Source organism: Microtus pennsylvanicus, chromosome 14 (assembly GCF_037038515.1).
Source record: "Microtus pennsylvanicus isolate mMicPen1 chromosome 14, mMicPen1.hap1, whole genome shotgun sequence".
NCBI classification, from domain to species: Eukaryota; Metazoa; Chordata; class Mammalia; order Rodentia; family Cricetidae; genus Microtus; species Microtus pennsylvanicus.
Genome location: NC_134592.1, coordinates 33,943,384 through 33,962,436, shown reverse-complemented (window position 1 = coordinate 33,962,436; position 19,053 = coordinate 33,943,384). Strand labels below are relative to the sequence as shown.

At 46.8% G+C, this 19,053-nt stretch overlaps 1 protein-coding gene across 2 annotated transcripts in view; it reads right to left on the bottom strand.

The window, feature by feature from the left end:
* Map3k9 (mitogen-activated protein kinase kinase kinase 9) overlaps window positions 1–18,515 on the bottom strand; it is a 70,942-nt gene extending 52,427 nt beyond the window's left edge. For both annotated transcript variants that reach the window (XM_075948763.1, XM_075948764.1), the window contains exons 1-2: window positions 18,045–18,515; window positions 10,979–11,392 (exon numbers count right to left, since the gene is read on the bottom strand). In XM_075948763.1, the coding sequence (XP_075804878.1) occupies window positions 10,979–11,392; window positions 18,045–18,432 (802 nt within the window). In that variant the 5' untranslated portion in view covers window positions 18,433–18,515. The remainder of the gene's footprint in view (window positions 1–10,978; window positions 11,393–18,044) is intronic.
* Window positions 18,516–19,053: the final 538 nt, after the last annotated feature.

Here is a 19,053-nt window from a genome sequence, read left to right as displayed (position 1 = left end):
TGGTTTATGAAAAGAGAACCAAAAGCAAAGGCCCAAGCCAGGCATAATGACACACACCTTTAATCCCAACAGGAGGCAGAGGCAGGTGGATCTCTGTGAGTTCAAGGCTAGCCTGATCTACAGAGCGGGTTCTAGGCTAACCAGGACTACAGAGTACAAAGAGAGACAGACAAAGGTTCAAAGAGAACAATACACCTTGACAGAAGCAGAATCTATCCAGAAAGGAACTAGGGCCAAGAGGTGAGAGCAAAATTTCTTAAGGACCCTGGAACTGATGATGCCAAACACCAGGACCCATGCCAGTGGCTACATAATATACACAATACTGGGGGTGGGAGAAAGCCAAGAACGCCTTTGGTGTCAAGAATTCTGATTTTCAAAAATCCTTAAAAGAAGAAAATAACAAAGATGATAAAAAAGAATCCTACTGAGATTCTTACACTTTCATAGAAAAAGAAAACTTGATTGCAATTTGTTTCTTAGGAATAAACTTGGGGTTTATTTAGGAAGGATGGCAAGTGACTTCCTTTGTGTGTCACTGTCTTTTAGCCATGTGTGGATTACATTACACTTTGAATTTTTAAAATCTATAGTGAAACCGAAGAGAACACACCAAAGCACAGAAAGCACATAGAAGACTAAATTCCAAAGGCAGCAGCATGAAGTGTGATCTATAAAGGCTAGGGAGCAAGTGCAGCGGCCAAGGGTCTAGCTTGACAGTCAACGGGGGAAGAGCTCACTGAATGTCAGGGACAGTTGCGAGTTCATCAGGCAGTCCTGTTCAATCCTCACTTCCATCCTGTAAAATCAGATGGGTGCTATCATAATTATTGCTACTTCACATTGGCAAAACTGAAGGCACACAGACTAGGTCCCCTGCACAAGGCCCTCAGCTAGCAGAGCCAGAGGCGAAGCCAAGCCAGGCACGGCTACAGCTCACATAGGTCATCTCCATAGGAAAAGGGGGTTCACCACCTAAGACGAGGCTCTAAGAAAAAGAGTGAGTTTAAAGGATGTCCCTGTGTGAAGGGAGCATGAAAAAACACACAGGAAGAGCTCTGCAGTGCTTACAACTATAAACATTTCTGGGGGAACCTAGGGGATACTGTTCACCACAGACTTGGGGAGCACTGTATAAAACAGAGCTGTTACAGAAATGGAAAGAAGCAAACATACTGGACTTCCCTTCCTGAAAGACCACAAAAATAATGAAAAAGCAGAGAACTTCAGCTCACCCTGAATATCCCCAAGTCTTTTTTTAAATTTTTTTATTAAATATTTATTTATTTATTAGGTATACATTATTCTGTTTGCTTGCATGCCTGCAGGGCAGAAGAGGGCACCAGACCTCAATACAAATGGTTGTGAGCCACCATGTGGTTGCTGGGAATTGAACTCAGGACCTTTGGAAGAGCAGGCAATGCTCTTAACCACTGAGCCATCTCTCCAGCCCTATCCCCAAGTCTTAAGTGAGACTGCAGAACAGGCTTGTATGGGACAGCCAGATGTGAAAGGAGGCATTCGCTTTGACCTCAGCAGCAGACTGCAAAAGAAAGGTAAGGAGGGGACAGCAGGGAAGAGATCCTGCCTTAGTCCTGGAGTGTACGTCAATTATCAACTGAGCGTCCAGCAGAGCCCAAAACTGGCCAGATGTCCCACTCCATCAGACCACAGGTCCTAACAGACAAAATGGGTAGCATTTTCCAGGGGGTCAAGTACCCCGGGTTAAGGCTGAGTACTTAACCCACGAGGCTCTTCCACAAGAGGGGCTTGCACCATCATCAGGAGGTTGTGAGATCTCTAGCACTTTTTCCAGCTCCCAAGGAGACAAATCTATTTGTCTCAGTGTGAAGGTGAACGATACCAGGCCAGCTCAGGAGGCAGGAGGCGCCTGACTTCAGCAAAGCAATTCACAGTCAAGTACAACTACACCTGTGTCTATCTAAAGTCATCAGAGATGGCACCAAGTTCTTTTTCTTGGGGAAAAAAAAATAGAACAATTTACTGAATATGGTACCCGGGTGGGGTTCATTCGGCCCCACATTATCCCACCTCACTGCTGCCGTATATTGTCCACAGTTTTTTATAGGTAGGATTCCTGGACAGCATTAGGCACTTGAGAAGTGAAAAGACTTGATCTGTCCTTGTTTGGTTTCTGTCGGTGTGATAAACACCATAGCCAAAAGCAACTTGGGGAGAAAAGGGCTTTGTCTGGTTACATGTCCTTGTCACAGTCCACCACCCAGGGAAGCCGGAGTAGGAAGGGCTCAAGGCAGGAACTGAAGCGGGAGCCATGGAGGAACGCTGCTTACTGGCTTGTTCTAGCCACAGCTTGCTCAGCCTGCTTCTTACATAAACCAGGACCACATGTCCAGTGGTGGCACAGATGTGCCTAATGGCCATTCTGATAGAGGCGTTTTCTCAATTGAAGTTCCCTCTTCCAGGCAGCCCTGGCTTATAACAAGCTGACAAAAAAACTAACCATGATCATTCAAAGTCTGTCTGACTCCCAAGCCATTGTTCTTTCCATCAAAACTGCCACATCTCCCAAAAAGAGGGTAAAGCCTGGAGAAGTTGGGGTGGGGGTAACCCACAACTCAGTTTACAATATGTCTAATTTCTGTTACTCTCACAGGGCCCCACACAGGGCCCCAGGTCCTCCTGAAATTATGTTGGTGAGGTTACAGAAAAACACAATTAAAACCACACATATGGTCTTGAGCCCCACGAGAAGAAGGCCTATCTGGATTCAGAGTAAAAGAGGCAAGCTGAGCCACCGACGCCCCTTGCTTAGCTCCAAGGACAGAAGTGGCAGACAGCTAACTGTGTCCTGCTTTTAGGATGACAACTGTCCTTGGTCTGTTGTAAATCCCATCGTGATTCATGTGACCGGAGCATCTTCTGTCTCCGAAAGGCCATCTGTCACAGCCTGAGCAGCAATGGGGACAGAGGAGCATGCACAGGTTCCTGTCAACTGTTTCTCCATTAAAGTGCACAGCCCTTTCAGGGGACCTAGACCCTCCACAGAGCCCTGAAGCGGGGGAATCTGGGCATCCTGCAATCTGTTGTGTGGATGCAGATAAACCATGTAGTCACTGCCTGCCCCTGACAACACTGACATTTGCTCTAATCCTGGGAGGGATCTCAGACAACATCTCGTCCAAACCTCTCACTGTACAGAGGAAGAATCTGAGGTTGTTAGGCACATTGCAAGATGCATCCAACAATACCTAGCCAGTTGATGTCAAGGATGCAATTGGTATTCACATTCCTTCTACTATCCCAGGCCACCTCTCAAACAGATGTCCAATTCAAAGTCTCTCTGATGAGGATCGCTTGTGACCACCTCTGACACTTGTATTAATAAAAAACTAAGCTGCTGTGGGATAATGCTCTTGTACCCTGTAAAGATCTGTTATTCTTACTGGCTTAATAAAATGCTGACTGGCCAGTAGCCAGGCAGGACGTATAGGCAGGGCGACCAGACTAGGAGAATTCTGAGAAGAGGAAAGGCTCAATCTGCAGTCGTCACCCAGATGCAGAGGAAGCAAGATGAAAATGCTGCACTGAGAAAAGGTACCAAGCCACGTGGCTAAACATAGATAAGAATTATGGGTTAATTTAAGTTGTAAGAGATAGTTAAAAATAAGCCTGAGCTAAAAGGCCAAAAAGTTTATAATTATTATGCCTTGATCATCTTTCTTATGGTACTAATGTCCCCTCCACCCTTCTTGTCATTGACTAGCCCTGACTTTAAGCTTCTGTGTGAGTTTGTTTTAATCAACATCCTTCTCTCTGACCTCACAGGGAACTCCTTGAGGGCAGGGCTTAACCCCATGTTCTAGCTTACTGCTATAGCCCTAACACCCAAAGAGAGCCAGGGCCTATGGTTATTGCTCAGTGGTAAAGAACTACCCAAGATTCAGTCTCCAAGGCCACCAAAGCAAAAAAGGAAGGGGACAGGGAGGGAGGCTAGGTGGGCTAATAGGTAGGTAGGAGAGAGCCAGGAAGGACCTGGGGAAGGGACTGTCAGCATCCCACAAGACCGGACGCTGTTTTCTTCTGCAGAGTCATGTCTGCTGGCTTGCTGTTTGCCTCACTCTGGCTTTATTCGATTACGTATGTATTTTGGCTGCAGAAAGTACTTCCCATCAACTGAGCACAATGCTCTGGGACATGCCTGGTAGCCACTAACTAAACTTAGACACAGCCTCCAGTGACAAAAGGTAAGTCCAAGGTTTTTACTATCGGCATACTTTTCCCCAGCAAAACCTAAAATATCTAGTCTTTTCTAACTCAAGTCAGGCTTGGGTGGCAAGCACATTTACCTTCCGAGCTATCTTGACAGCATGGGGGTTCATTCTTGAGGCACAAGCAAAGTCACCTGCCTACCTCTCAAGGAAGATGAGGAGCTGATCCCTACAGCTGATCCCTTGCTAAATACCAGACCCATTCTGGGATAGTTTGTGGTTTCTTATTTTAGTCACCCACCTATAGGAAATCTCTGCTTTTTTATTTTTTGGTATTTTTTGAGTCAGGGTTTCTCTCTGTAATTCTGGTTGTCCCGGAACTTGCTCTGTAGACCAGGTTGGCCTCAAACTCAGAGATCCACCTGCCTCTTCCCCAAATTTGCTTCCCCAAATGCTGGAATTAAAGGCACGTGCCACCATCACCAGACTTTTAGGTTTTTGTGGCTAGTCTTCATCCTCTTCCAGGCAAGTCTGAGGCCACAATGCCCCCTTACAGGGTGCCTATGTCTTACCTGCTCCATCTACAGGCAGGAATACGACCTATCAGGAGTATAGGGTGAAAATGCTGGCATCCATCTAGTGTATGAACCATGGAAAATCCTTCACAGAGACTGAGGCAGAGCCTTTGGCTAATGTCTGGCCCATGTACTCCAGATTGAGAAGATTCGAGGAAGAAAAGGTGAGGCCGACGAGAAGATGGCAGTTGAGTCCCCACACTGTAAGAAAACTTGTCTTCGGCTTCCTGAGCTTGTGAGGTGGCACAAGACTGGAGGTGGTGGTGGGCGAACATGAACTCTGAGCTGCAGGAAAAGCTGCAACCAAGTTAACACAATGGAAACAGGGTGGCATGAACAGCAAGCTAGCGGGTCCCAAGTCGGCCTGAGGAGCAGAGGCTGGCCTGAGCAGACTGGTACTTCCGACCAGTGACATTGCAGTAGTAGCTGTTCGGGCAGGTCCTGGCAGCCAATGGCTGACTCCCATGTAGACACTGGGCAGCAAGTTAGCCAGGCTGGCACTTACGAAGACATGGAGACAGGGGGCAGAGACATTCGAGAATGGGAATGAAGACACCGCTTAATGCCACACTCAGGCATCCAGAGCAGGCTGGTGGGCTCAAACAGAAAGGGCCAAGGCCCTGGGGATCACAATGACAATTAAAAGCAAACTCTATGCAAGTGAGATGTGAATGGCATCCTTGAATAAAAGGAATTTACATTTTAAGAACCCAGAGTAATTCAGTTCATATAACCACTCATTCATTCATTCACTCATCCATCCATTCATTCTATATATGCACATACTGAGGGCCACGGCACGCCCCTGGAACCATGCTGGTAGCAAAAGACAGACACCTGCTCTAGGGAGAAAGTCCCTCTGGAGGAAGACAGAGATGGGCCAGCAAGGACCTCAGGAGAATGTCAAGCTGTCATATAAAAGGGGGGCAGGTGTACCTAGCCCCAAATCAAGTACACTTCCATTTACCTCTGCAAGGATTAAAGAATGAGTTGCTTAGGGGCTGGAGAGATGGCTCAGAGGTTAAGAGCATTGCCCGCTCTTCCAAAGGTCCTGAGTTCAATTCCCAGCAACCACATGGTGGCTCACAACCATCTGTAATGGGATCTGGCCTGCAGGCATATACATAGACACAATATTGTATACAAAATAAATAAATATTTTTTTAAAAAATAGAATGAGTTGCTTGGCCTTGCCTACAGAGCTAGTTCAAGGCCAGCCTAGACTATTATAGGAGACTCTAACTCAAAAGCTTGAAAACAAACATCAACAACCTCCTTAAGATTTCCTGAAGGCACAGGCAGGAGGTAAACTAAACTTGAATACAATTTGGATGCTATATGACTCAACAAACAGTCCAATATTATTCATAAATATAAAAAATTAAAAATCTTACAAAAGGGCCATACAACGTAATAGTGAGACACCCAGCTGTCCACAGAGTAACAGTGAGACACCCTGCTTGCTGTCCATGAAGTAACAGTAAGATGCCCTGCTGTCCACGGAGTAATAGTAAGAACCCTGCTGTCCACAGAGTAACAGGGAGACACCCTACTGTACAACAGCAGCAGGCAAGTACCAGTCTAGGGCCCAGGAACATAACAGGCAAAGTAACAGGACCAGAAAGAAAAGCACACACCAAGCAGTGTGTTTATCAGAATACTAGAGGTAGGCATTTCAAAATTCATAAGCACATAGAAAAAACCTAGAAACAGGCCGGGTGATGGTGGCGCACGCCTTTAATCCCAGCACTCGGGAGGCAGAGGCAGACGGATCTCTGTGAATTCGAGGCCAGCCTGGTCTACAAGAGCTAGTTCCAGGACAGGCTCCAAAACTACAGAGAAACCCTGTCTCGAAAAAAAAAAAAAAAACTAGAAACATTATTTTACCCTGTGTTTTTTTTTTTTTTTTAGAAAAGGAAAGTTATTCAATTAAACTGAAGTAGCAACAGTATCTTCTAAGTCCTTATATTTTCTAAAGCTTTTTCATAGCATCTTATGTTATTTTTCTTGGTTCTTCAAGACAGGGTTTCTCTGTGTAACAGTCCTGGGACTCACTTTGTAGCTTTGTAGGCTGGCCTCAAACTCACAAAGATCTGCCTACCACTGTCTCCCGAGTGCTGGGATTAAAGGCGTGTGCCACCACTGCCTGGCTCATTTTACTTTTATTTTGGGCAGGGCTGGGGCTTGAACCCAAGGCATGTTCATGCTAGGTGAGCACTATACCACTGAGACATATCACCAACCTCATAATTTAAAAAAATAATAATTTACTTTATTCTTTCTCTCTCTCTCTCTCTCTCTCTCTCTCTCTCTCTCTCTCTCTCTCTCTCTCTCTCTCTCTGTGTGTGTGTGTGTGTGTGTGTGTGTGTGTGTGTGTGTGTGTGTATACAACATCTGGGAGTCAGTTTCTCTTTTCACCATGCAAGTCCCAGGAACTGAACTCAGCTCATCCAGTTTGGAGCAGATGGCCTACTGGGCCATCTCACCAGCCATACCTTGTAGCTTTTCATGGAACTATTCAACTGTAATATTGCTGAATGCTTTCATACCAAACCACCCACCACACAATATCCTGAAGTCCACCTACTACCCCCAAAAGATGAGATTTCCTTTAACAGATTATCATTCTCCAGTGCCTCTAGTAACAAGTAACTGGTCTTCCCCAGTGGGAAGAACTAGGCTGACACAGATCCGTTTTTATAGGCAGTGGTTTTTTACAAGTACTTTTAAGAGGTGATGTTCAAGTCACTGATGTAATACCGTAAAGTAATGCAAGCCATTAGTTTTAAAAGAGGTCCAGGTCTTCCATCTCAGGGCCTGGCTGACTTCCTCAGCTGTGTGATACTAAACAACTGTGATAAGGGTTTGCCCTGTATGAAGCCTCCACAGCAAGGCTGCTGGCTGCTTCTTCCATGACCTATGCCCACCTGTAGTAATAAGCCTTGATTATTAGTGACATCAAGCTGTTATGAAGTCTTAGTAAAGTGGCTAATTGTTTTATTATGAAGCCCCTCCTTCGGCTAGCACATTCTGCCCAATTAATGTAAGAACATGGGTTTAAACAGGGTCTCTGGGAAGCTACTGGGCATGGACTCAGCTGAGGGAATGTCAGCCCCGACATAAACTCTCTCTCTGGACCAGCGTGGAGGTGCAGGAATAAAGACACAACTCATATGGCTTTATTGGGAGGGAGATTTTTACTAATCCCTCATGAAAACCTGAGTTCACATGTTGAAAATTTCTCTCGTTTATTCTCCAAGCAGCCTTTATACCAAAATGTAAACTGAGGGGAAAATTCATTAGCATTTTGTTTTCTAGGTGACAGGGCGAAAGGCTTTTAGTCATGTCTGCACCATTGACCACACCTTTCTATGTCTCCCTATCTTCCTGCTCTGTACGGTATCACGTAGGCCTGAATTAGCATCTCTATCCCAGGCATCCTCCAAATTACAACGGAGGAGCAAAACAACATCCTGACCCTTTGTTAAGGTAGGGACAGCCTGTCTGTAAGGCTACTTGACCACCTCAGGTGCGCTATGGCTTGAGAGCCTGGCTGCCATACCATGTAGAAATATGGGGCCTGTATAATATTGCCCCACAATTTATTCTCTTAATAATTTTAAAATAAAAACCTGTGTTTTTGCAACAGGTCATAAGATTACGCCTGTCTTGGGCAGAGACTTTTATTATACAGGCCACATATTTCTGGTTACCTAGAAAACAGGATGCCAATAAACTTGCCCCTCAGCTTACATTTTGGTATAAAGGCTGTTTGGAAAATAAACATGGAAAAATTTTCAAAATGTAAACTCAAGATTTCATGAGGGATCACTAAAAATCTCCCTTCCGATAAAGCCATGTGAGTTGTGTCTTTATTCCCGCGCCTCCACACAGGTCCAGAGAGATAGTTTATGTTGGGGTTTGGACCCCAACAAGGGAAACAGGCATTCTATGCTTCTGCTTTCCCTCCTCCTTCAGGCCTGTACCTGGATCAAATAATAGGTACCCTTCATGACCATCCTGGACCAGGAGGAGACTGAGGCTGGAAGCCAAGTGCTGGGATGATGGCATAAGAAATGGGAGTGTGGATCTCTGAATACACTATGCAGCCGCCCCAAAAGCCTCAGACTTCTTTTCAAAGGTAGACTGAGGGTATATCTCGGTTCCTGTCACTCTGTCTGTACACTAAGTCCAACTGACACCCAATGACAATTACATGCTAACAAAGGTTACTCTACCCCATACACATCCCATTGCCAGTAAACACCAAATGGCTGAAACATATGACCAAGATAATAAAACATTTTAATCAATCACTTTTTACTAAGACTTCATAACAGCTGGATGCCCATCACTACTTTCTCTTTTCCATATAGACAGCCGTATTCTTGACTAGTTCAAACTTAATTGACATATACTTTCTGGTATTTTGCCCTCATATGACAGTGATCAAAAATCCAACCTTCCATAACCCCTAATAAAAACAAAACAAAACAGAAGTGTGTCTCCAGTTTACAAAACACGAAGAAATCACAATTCCCAAAATGGAACAATGAGCAAAATGGTGGCAGACTATTTCTGAAATGACTTCAATGAGGCTCTTACTGATAAATGCCTTCCCAGGCACACACTCACCCACAAACTACTGCTCACAAGCCAAATCTACAGCCTATACCAACATTGGCACCAGCGGGGTGGTAGGTAGCACATACATCTTGACAAAGTCCTTTGAGAAGTCTACTCCTTCCCAAAAAGCTCCGCACTGCAAAGATGGATGGAAGCAGAGCCCCACTTCCTGGAAAAGAGACCTGCAGACTCCTGCCTTCTTCTACAGCAGCACAACTTGGCAAGGCAACGTCTCCTTTACAAAAGCCTTGTTTCCACAACAGTAATCTGGTAGAAGGGAAATTTTCTATGCGTAGCACAGATTATGGTCAAAGTTTAAAGTTTTACACTTCCATTACCCTGGCCCAGATTTCTCAATGGGCTAAATTATATAACGTTATTTCACGCTCCCTAGCTCTCTCAGAATAGTAAGGACATAGAGAAAGTTAAAGACAATTCAGCTTCTACCTCACATTTTCTACCAACACATCTGCCTCTGACCCCACCACCAGCAGCCTCTGGGCTGACAGTCAGGAACTCAAAGTCTCAATTCAGTTAATCTATTTAAAGAGCAGAGTTTCGGAGACGGGATGAGAAAACCATAAAATCTCAGCAAAGAGAAAAGAGGAGGTAAGATTTTATCTCATATAATATGAATCTTTCACACCCACCAATAAAGTTATACCTAATTGTTTATATTCTCACAAAGAGGAAGTCTTCTATTATTAAAGGAGCAGAGTACAAGACAGAAGGGATAAAGGAAACAAAAATCACTTTAAAGAAATAACAAAGTATAATCTCTCTCTCTCTCCCCCTCTACACACACACACACACACACAAACAAACAAACAAAAAGCCAAGTCTGAAGAACCTCTGGGCTCACAGCACACAGATGCAGAGAAATACCCTCCTCTCAGGGGCAGGCTACTCAAAATAAATGCAATACCATTAATCACACGTATCCTCTCTGCAGTCAGCCTGAACAAGAGAGAGCACCAGGAAAATTATTCCTAGCTGTTCTGCCAGCCCACGTGCAAGACTTAAGTCTCTACCAACTTATCATTTAATTATACCTAACACTGACTTTACAGCCAGTTTATGGAGTCTGTGTATTTAATACACAGTTACTTCCCAGTTCCCTGCAATTACACACTAGTTATGGAATTAATTAATAGCACCCCTGGGCTAACAGGAGGTCTAAAACACCACCAGTCAGGTCATGCTCTCCAATTGACACTGCCACCTGCACTGGGTCTCAGTTAAACACACACCTCTTCTTCTGATGGTTCCCTCTCTCCTGTGGCTGAGAAGTGGAGGCAGAAATGCAGACAGGCTAAAAGGGTTTGCTTTTTTGCTGCTCCAGAAAGGGGAGATCCTCCTTTGGGGGATTACACACACATTTCCCACAAATAGGAAAAGAAATCTATTTCTGCATATATCAATCCAACACTGACAACGCTCCCTGCTAATTATCAGTTCACAAACCCCTCAGGTGCCCCATTCCTCTCTCCCCACACTGCCACTCCATGAAACCCACATTTACTAAAGCCACAGAGCACAGGGGTGGCTGCTCTCCACACCCAACCCAGCCCAGCTCCCCATACTCACTGTTGCTGGACTTAAGGTCTCGGTGGATGATGGGGACAATTGCCTCATCGTGCAGGTAGTTCATCCCTCTAGCAATCTGTACAGCCCAGTTCACCAGGATATCTGGGGGAATCCTCTTCCCAGACAGCACTCTGTTCAAAGGCCCTCCACGAGCAAACTCCATGACCAAGCAGAGGTTGGGTTCCTTCAAGCACACCCCTCTGAGGGCGATGATGTTCGGGTGCTTCAGCATGGCAAAGAGCTTGGCCTCTTGGCGAACATTCTCTATGGTCTGGCTGATGTCCTCATCGGGGTCATGGCGAGCTGCTTTCACGGCGACCTCGTCGCCTACCCAGAAAGCACGGTAAACTTTCCCAAAGCCCCCAATGCCGATGATCTCCTCCAGGGTTAGCTCCGCAAAATCAATCTCTAACACTGAGGAAGAAGAAAACAGGAAGTCAACCATATCCTTTGAACCATACTTCCACTGGATAGGCAAACACAGCCACAGTAGGAAAGCGGGACCTCCCTGTCTCCCCACTGTAAACTACATAAGCAGTGGAGATAGTGGTCAATATGTGCATTATTCTTAGTGACTACCAAATAGCAGACATTTGATAGGTGTTTACTGTAACGTAAATCCTACTTGGAGAATCAGGAGACTCTTGTACCAAGACCACCCCACTTTAACTCAAGGGAATACTGGGGTGACCTATTTTGAAAATTGATTAGGTTCATTTGTTCTTGGTGGTGGGAGGCACACAACCCAGGGCTAAGCAGACACACAGCAGCTACAGTTTAGTTTGTAAACAGCATTTGGAGAAACAGGATCACCGGATAAAGAAGGGCACTAACTAACTCCCACAGCAGGATGGGGGCAGGGGTGAACGGAAAAGGGACATGTGAAGAAAGGCCTAGAGAAAGAGTAGAGAGGCACTCTCATCACATCACAGACAGGGTAAAGGACAATCTAGGTGGAGAGGAGGGCATGGTGACATAAAAGCACATGACACCTGGAGGACATTAGGGAGTCCGCAGTAGCTAGACTGTTGTACTGGGATAAGAGGTAAGACTTAAGCCTTGTTGGGAGTAACCAGATGGCAAGAAACTTTCAAGCAATTCTGAAGGGCTTAAAAGCACTCATGTACCCTTAAGAAAGGGAGTTCTGTGGCTTAGAAAGGATACCATCTCTGTCAGCCATGAACAACATAATGGGAAAGGAAGTCTGGAGCAAAGAGCCACTAAGGGACCAGAGTGCAGCTCAGTGGGTAGAACCTGACATGCATGAAGCTCAGGGTTTAATCCACAGCACTGCATAAAACAGTGTGGTGGCGCAGGCCAACAACCCTGCACTCAGGAGATTGAGACAGGAGGATCAGGAGTTCAAGGTCAACCTAAGCTTCTAGCCTGTCTGAGGTGAGCCTGCTCTAAACCCTGTCTGGAAAGGAAGAACCACTAAGGAGGCCCTGGCAGTGAGTGATGCAGACCTGCTGAGCCTCAGAGGTACTGAACATGGAAGAACTGAGTCCACGTGAAAGACTTCCAAGACTTGGTTCTATCAGGATCTGGTTCCTGAGACGTCCAGGAAAGGAGCCTCGTGGAAAATATCTCACTCCAGCAGACCTCAGAGCCTCGGGCCCACCCTCGACAGTCACTTCAACCATTCATTGTGCTTCCGAGATCTAGAATCTGAGCCTAAGGAATCTGATTAATTATACCTTAGGCACCAGTTAGAAAAGACAGATAACAGTGGCCACCAGTGATTATAAATGTTGGGCTAGATAGAATATTGAAAACTAACTGAGCAGAAGAGGAGGGAGGGGAGATTGGTTGGTATGTAAAGTAAATGGGAAAAAAAATGTTATTTAAATTAAAAAAAATTAAAAATGCAAAAAAAGAACGAGCATACCGCTGTTTCACGTCTCTCCTGAAACCTGTTCTCTGTTCTCTTTAGATTCACCCTCACATTTGAACTGAAACGTCCATTTCACAGAGAAACCTTAAGACCAAATGAGGGCAAGTTCCCACTAAACACCTTTGCAGCATACTCCATTCCACAAGACTCGTCAAGAGTATGGCTATTTAATTACTCGTCCACTCTTATCATTGTGACACGATGGCAGCCACAGGGCAGAGAGTCTGCCTGCCACCATTGCGTGCTTCGTGACAAATATTTAGTGGGTGACCAGCAAACAAATTTATAACTGTTTGAAAGGGGTGGAAAAGGGGTGGGCGGGGTTTCTGAGAGAATAACCACACTCCACCAAAATAAACAAGCAGACAGACAGATAAACCAAGCAACAAACAAACCCAGGAAGACAAAGATGTATTTCTAGAGTTCGGCAAGAGCAAACTGGATGGCTGTTCTCCCTGATGTGGCCTGCCCCATCACACTCCACTGCTCATTTGGAAGCTGATGAGGCTCAAATTTTTGTTTTTACTTAATCCTAATTCTTCTCATTTTCTCTCTACTTGTATTTTGCAAAGCAGCTGTCAGTCTGCACAGAGAAAACTCTCAGGAGAAGCCAGATGAATGGTCTTTACGTACTCATGAGGCAGAGTCTACCTGGACCCTCAAAGTTCCATAAGGCTAACTTAACCCCTTGGGGATGCAACGGAGTTCCCTGGGAAAGTCCACTCTTAGCATTTGTATAGTCCTGGGTTTAGTCCCTGATACCACGAAATAAAGAAAAGAGGGAAAAGCTATTGCCTCTTGGGGTATGGGAGGTCCCCCTGAAGAATAAATGACATGGCAGAAGCTAGCAATTGACACCCATCCCAATATCCTTCCAGCACCTGACCCTCTTAGTATGAGAGGCTAGAAAGCTAAAAAAAGTACAAAACCCAGAATCCCTTATGGCAAAGGTACTGGATGTGAATTAAGGGACACACAAGATTGGCAAAGCCTAAAGGTGGAGACCATCTTCTGGCTGCCTCCCCTGGAAGGTATGGCTGTCTGCAGCAGCATGCCGGTGTCCAGTCACTAGCTCTACAGCTGTGCAAATGAATGTTCCCTAGTGAAGTGGCTGCCGAGTCTCCAGGCTGCAGATACAACAGGATATCCCGGAAGCTGCCATCTCCAACAGCAGCTCCAAATGCTAAATTTCATCGGTAAAAACAGTGCCAACTTGCTTGCTGGGTCAGCTCTGCAGCGCCCAGAATGCTCCCCTTAAGAGCGGCTTCTCCAAGCCCTCCCAAGAATTCTCTAAGCACCCAATTTCCTGTGCTGAATCTATTTCTTGCTTAAAATAGCTTCTGTTTCTGAGTCCTAAAAATGAATCCTGACTAATTACTAACTTTTGCCTGATGTCATTCACATGAATGAGAAAACATGCCAACATTAAAGAGAGATTTAGAAACCCCTTTGAAAGATATGTGTCTACTTGGTCTTTGGCAGCAAGGAATATTCTTTTTATTTTTTTTTCCTACCAGTCCTTACTCTAGTGAAAAACTCTGTGCCTCATCAATAAACTGTATTGATCGCCTTATTTCTTTAACCAAGTCTTTGAACTAATAAACTATACTATTTCCCTTATGTGCACCCTGGGCTCTGAAGCATACTTGTCAACACACAGTAGGTGCTCGATGTTTACCAGAGGGTGCAAAAGATGGGACTCTGGTCTTGGGTGCTGAAAGGACAGCTCCTCCAGCAGCAGTGCCCACAAAGGCTAGCGGGGAAGCAGTGACCTCTCTCAGGGCAGAAGCTAGGACCTCAGCTTTTCCCTACTAAGTCAAGAGACATAAGAAAGCCAGCCTGTAAGAAAAGTATAGAAGATAACAAAGGACTGTCTTCTTCTTTCCTTGCAGAGAAGTCCCTTCCAATGGGCTTCCAGGGACAGATCTTTAGCTTCAGAGAATTTGCGGGCTCTCCTTTCCTTCTCTGCTCCAGTCAAGACCTGGTTTTAAGCAAGAATCAGGTCAACTTGCCTTCAGTACACTTTTTTTTTTTTAAATTTTCTGTGGGAGGCTATTTCTAGGAATATCAACAGAACCCTATTTCATGTTGGAGTCAGGATGTTATTTCCTCTAGATTGTATTCTTGGAGACCGACTGAACCAGTCAAACTACCTCATGGGCTTGGGGGGGCGAGGGAATGGTATTTTGTTAATTTTAAATTCTTCTACACAGAGCCAGGTGTGTAATACATAGCTGTAATCCCAGCACTCAGGAAATAGATGCAGGAGAACCATAAGTTCAAGGACAGCTTGAACTACATACTGAGATTCTGTTTCAAAAAGGAAAGTTAAAATATGCTAGGGCAGGGGACAGAAAGGTGAGGCTTGCTAGGACTTACGGCCGCCAGTCTAGTTGAAAATGCTCCAGGTTCAGTAAGAGACAGTTTCAAGGCAGACATCTTTAGAGGACTCCCAGCATCCTCCATTCATGGTACAAGTGTGCATGGGTACATGTATCTGCACACACACATGTACACACACACACACAAACACATGTACACACACACACACAAATCTTAAGCTTATCTAAAAATCCATCCTTACACTGGTAGTGAATTCAGGGAAAACAACCGGAACTTAACAAACAGTGCTCTCAGTGCCGTGCTGCAAACAGCCTGACAGCGCCCTAAAGAAACATTTCAATAGTTATGCATCTCCCAGGTGACCAACTGCAGCTTACATGTTTCACCTATTACAAAACAGAGGATGAGAGATCTCGGAGGTTATACAGATTTGTCATTCATGGAGAGCCAAGCCCTGGTACCTACAGTGGCAGGATAAGAGCAGAATATAAAATGGCTTATACTATCACTAGCATAAAATAAAAGATTAATTTCTCCTTCTGTATTGAATAAAGCTTGAAGCAAAACTTTCACTTGAAAACAACACTGTAAAACTAAAGCTGGCTCTCACTGCTTGACTGGGCATAGGTATTCCATTCGCAATCCTGAACATATCACATGCTATATGCCCCAGAGGGGAAGTTTAAAAGGGTAACTCTGGGGAAGAATCATCAGTGGCTTTACTATTCCAAGTCCTGGGGGACAGGCTTTGTCAATCATCTTTGTTTTCTGAGTGACACTAACTCAACTGGTGGACAGTGCTCCCAGGCGAGACATTCCGACCTTTTCAAAGCAGTGACGGAAATTTCGCATTCACTTCACAGTCTACCTGGTGTGCTCAGGAGCGCCTCCTCCATCCTTCCATTCCTTGACTCTTAACATAGTAGCCCCCACTCTGCGCGCACTCAAGAACAAGCTTTCGACTGGAGCTTTGTGAACTGTCAAGAATACTGCAAGGCCAAGCTAGAGCACTTGCCACAGCTTTCAAAGCCAATCTCCTCAAATGAATCTTTCCCCAAGCACAGGGTCCTCCCATCTGGGTTCCAGACTTAGGAATCACTCTACCCAAGGTACCGTCTATTCCAATAAGGTGAGTCCTGACCACATTCCAGGGAATCGTCTCTGAATGCAGCAAGCTGTTGACAAGTCTGGCACTCAGTGGAAAGGTTCTTTTAACCCAAGTCATATTGGCTCCTGACTGCTGTGACCCCCAGGAGCAAAGCTGTTGAGGAACCTGAGCGGCTGCTTGTGAACCTCACATAACTTGTACACTCTCACGTTAGCTGTCCCTAAAAACAATGTCACAGAACTCCACCCACAAAGAGCCTCAAAACCTCTTTCAACGTATGGCCAAGTTTGTCTCCAACAGTAATTCCAAACACCTTTGATTGGTCTTTGACTCACCAGTGTTACCAAATATGCCAGAAATACCTAGCAACCAGAAACATTCTAAAGTGACTTGCCATTTCTAGGCATTGCACATTTCAAAATGTATAAACAAGAAACTGGGGTAGGAAATGGGGGGACAGATCTAAGGAGAACTAGAGAGCTAAACAATTTGACAGTCAAAGGGCCAAAAGGAAAGGAGAAAAAAAGCTGCAATTATATTTAAAACTCATCTTAATGCAATTGTTCCTGTAAAAATAACAGAAAGATTAACTACTGCAGGTGAAAATTTTAAAACTAAGTATCAAAATTAGCCCTTTGTAGTGACAAAAAAAAAAAAACCAAACAAGGTGGATGCAAAGTACATAAAACAAGGAACTAACTACTAAGTATGTAGTAAGAACGTCTTCTAATTGGAACTATGGAAACTTTCAAATACTATAAACTGCACTTGGAGAGATTCACTTTTTCTAAAATAACCAAGTATATATAAGTGATTAAGGAATTACAATGGCAATTTAGCTCCTTTGAAAAATAGCAAAGGAAATTTCGTAAGGGGCATGGAACAGGGGGTCCCTGGGAAACTGATGAAAACCAAGACACAGGGAGAAAGGCCCTGGGAGGGAACTCTGGGCTCTCCCCGCCCTCCCCCCCCCAAGATTTAGCCAATTCCAAATATAGGCAAGGATTTTGGGTGGAAAAAAAAAAATATGTGTTCCTGAACTGTATGGCTGTAAGGTATAGGAACTTGGGCACTGTACCTGGTGATCCTGAACTCCCACGAGAGAGACATACTTTTTCTAATTATTTCTCCACTCATGGCTTTGCGCCCTCCCCCCCCCACCCCCCACACCTTTCCTAACATATTATTTGGTGAGACTTCTCAAGGAACAACTTTGAGATACAGTACGAGAACCCAAGAAACCAACACGAGATTTCAAAGGCACCTGACTCTTGAGTTCCTTCTTACATGCTTCCGGGACTTGTGAGCCTGCCCAGGCAGGCGGTAGACACCTCCACTGCTCTCAGGACAAATACCTTTAAGAGGCGGGGACAAGCGACAGAAGAGGTCCGCCAGGTCGTTGGTTGGGGGACTAAGGTTACTGGTGACATTAGTAACCACCTGCTCTCCAGAAACCCTTCCAGATCTGGAGGGGCACAAGGAGGGGGGAAGGGATTGGGGTTTCAGGAGTTGCTACTAGAGCGAGTCAGGTGAAGGTGAAGAAGTTCCAGGCAGGGCCTGCGGCTCTGGAGCTTCTCGGTGGCACCAGCTAAAACCCCTGCAGCCCTCACACCCACCAGCGCCCCGGCCAATCGCTCCCCACCTCTGACCTCTCCTCGCCCATCCCAGGCCTCACCCTCCCCTCCCCTCTCCAGCGGGCTTCGGTGCCGCCTTCTCCTTACGCTGAATGGGCGGGTAGCAACTGGGGTCCTCGGCGCCGGGCTGGCAGCGGCTGGAGAAGGCGCTGCGCGGAGTCACGTAGTTGCTGGGGAAGATGCCCACCCGCTGGTTCAGCTGTCCGGTCCACCAGCCCTCGTCGCCGGACACCTGCGAGTCCTTGGACAGCACCTCTACCACATCGCCTAGCCGCAGGGTCAGCTCGTCCTCGCCCGCCGCCTCGTACTCGAATACAGCCGTCCAGTAGGGCAGCGCGGCGTGGGAGCCCAGCTCCGCGGCCGCCGCCTCCTCCTCGTCCTCCTCCTCCTCGGCTCCCGTGCCCGTGGCATCCTCCCCCGGCGGGGCAGCAGCGGCGCTCGCCAGGCAGCCGAGAAGCGATCTGGAGGACTCCATAGAACGGCCGGTCCATAGGGTGCGGGGCGGCCGCCCGCAGGAGCCGCCGCCGCCTATTGTTCATGCGGCTCGGCAGCGCTGGGGGCTCCGCGCCCCCGACGGCCGCCGCAGGTAGGGCCCGGGCAGACGGGGTGCGCGAGAGCCGCGGACGCCCGGTGCGCACCCGCGAGCGCGCACCGCGGACAGGGGAGCGGCGCAGTGCCCGCCGCCTGGCGCCCTCGCGGGCGGCCTCGCCCCTCCGCGGCTCCCACCTGCTCGTGCCGCCCGTGCCCGCCGCCCGCTGGCCGCTCCCTCCCCACCCCGCCCCGCGCGCCCCGCCTCCCCGCACGCCCGGGACCACCTGACGCGAGCCTGGCTCCGCCCCAACCCTGCGGACCCGGGGGCGGGGCCTCCGGGCCAGGCCCGCCCCCTTCGCCAGTCCGTCCTCCCATTGGCCCGCTGCTGCTGTCCGTTTCCTGGGAGAGGCTGAGGCCTCATTGGGTGGCTCCCAAAGGTGAGGCAGAACGTGCGCTCGGACTGTGGAGCCGGCTACGGAGCCTGCTCTCTTTGTCTGCACGCCTAGTCCTACGGGCTGCGCCAGTTCCAGGTTCAGATGGCCAAGGTCTTGGAGCTGCTTCTGCC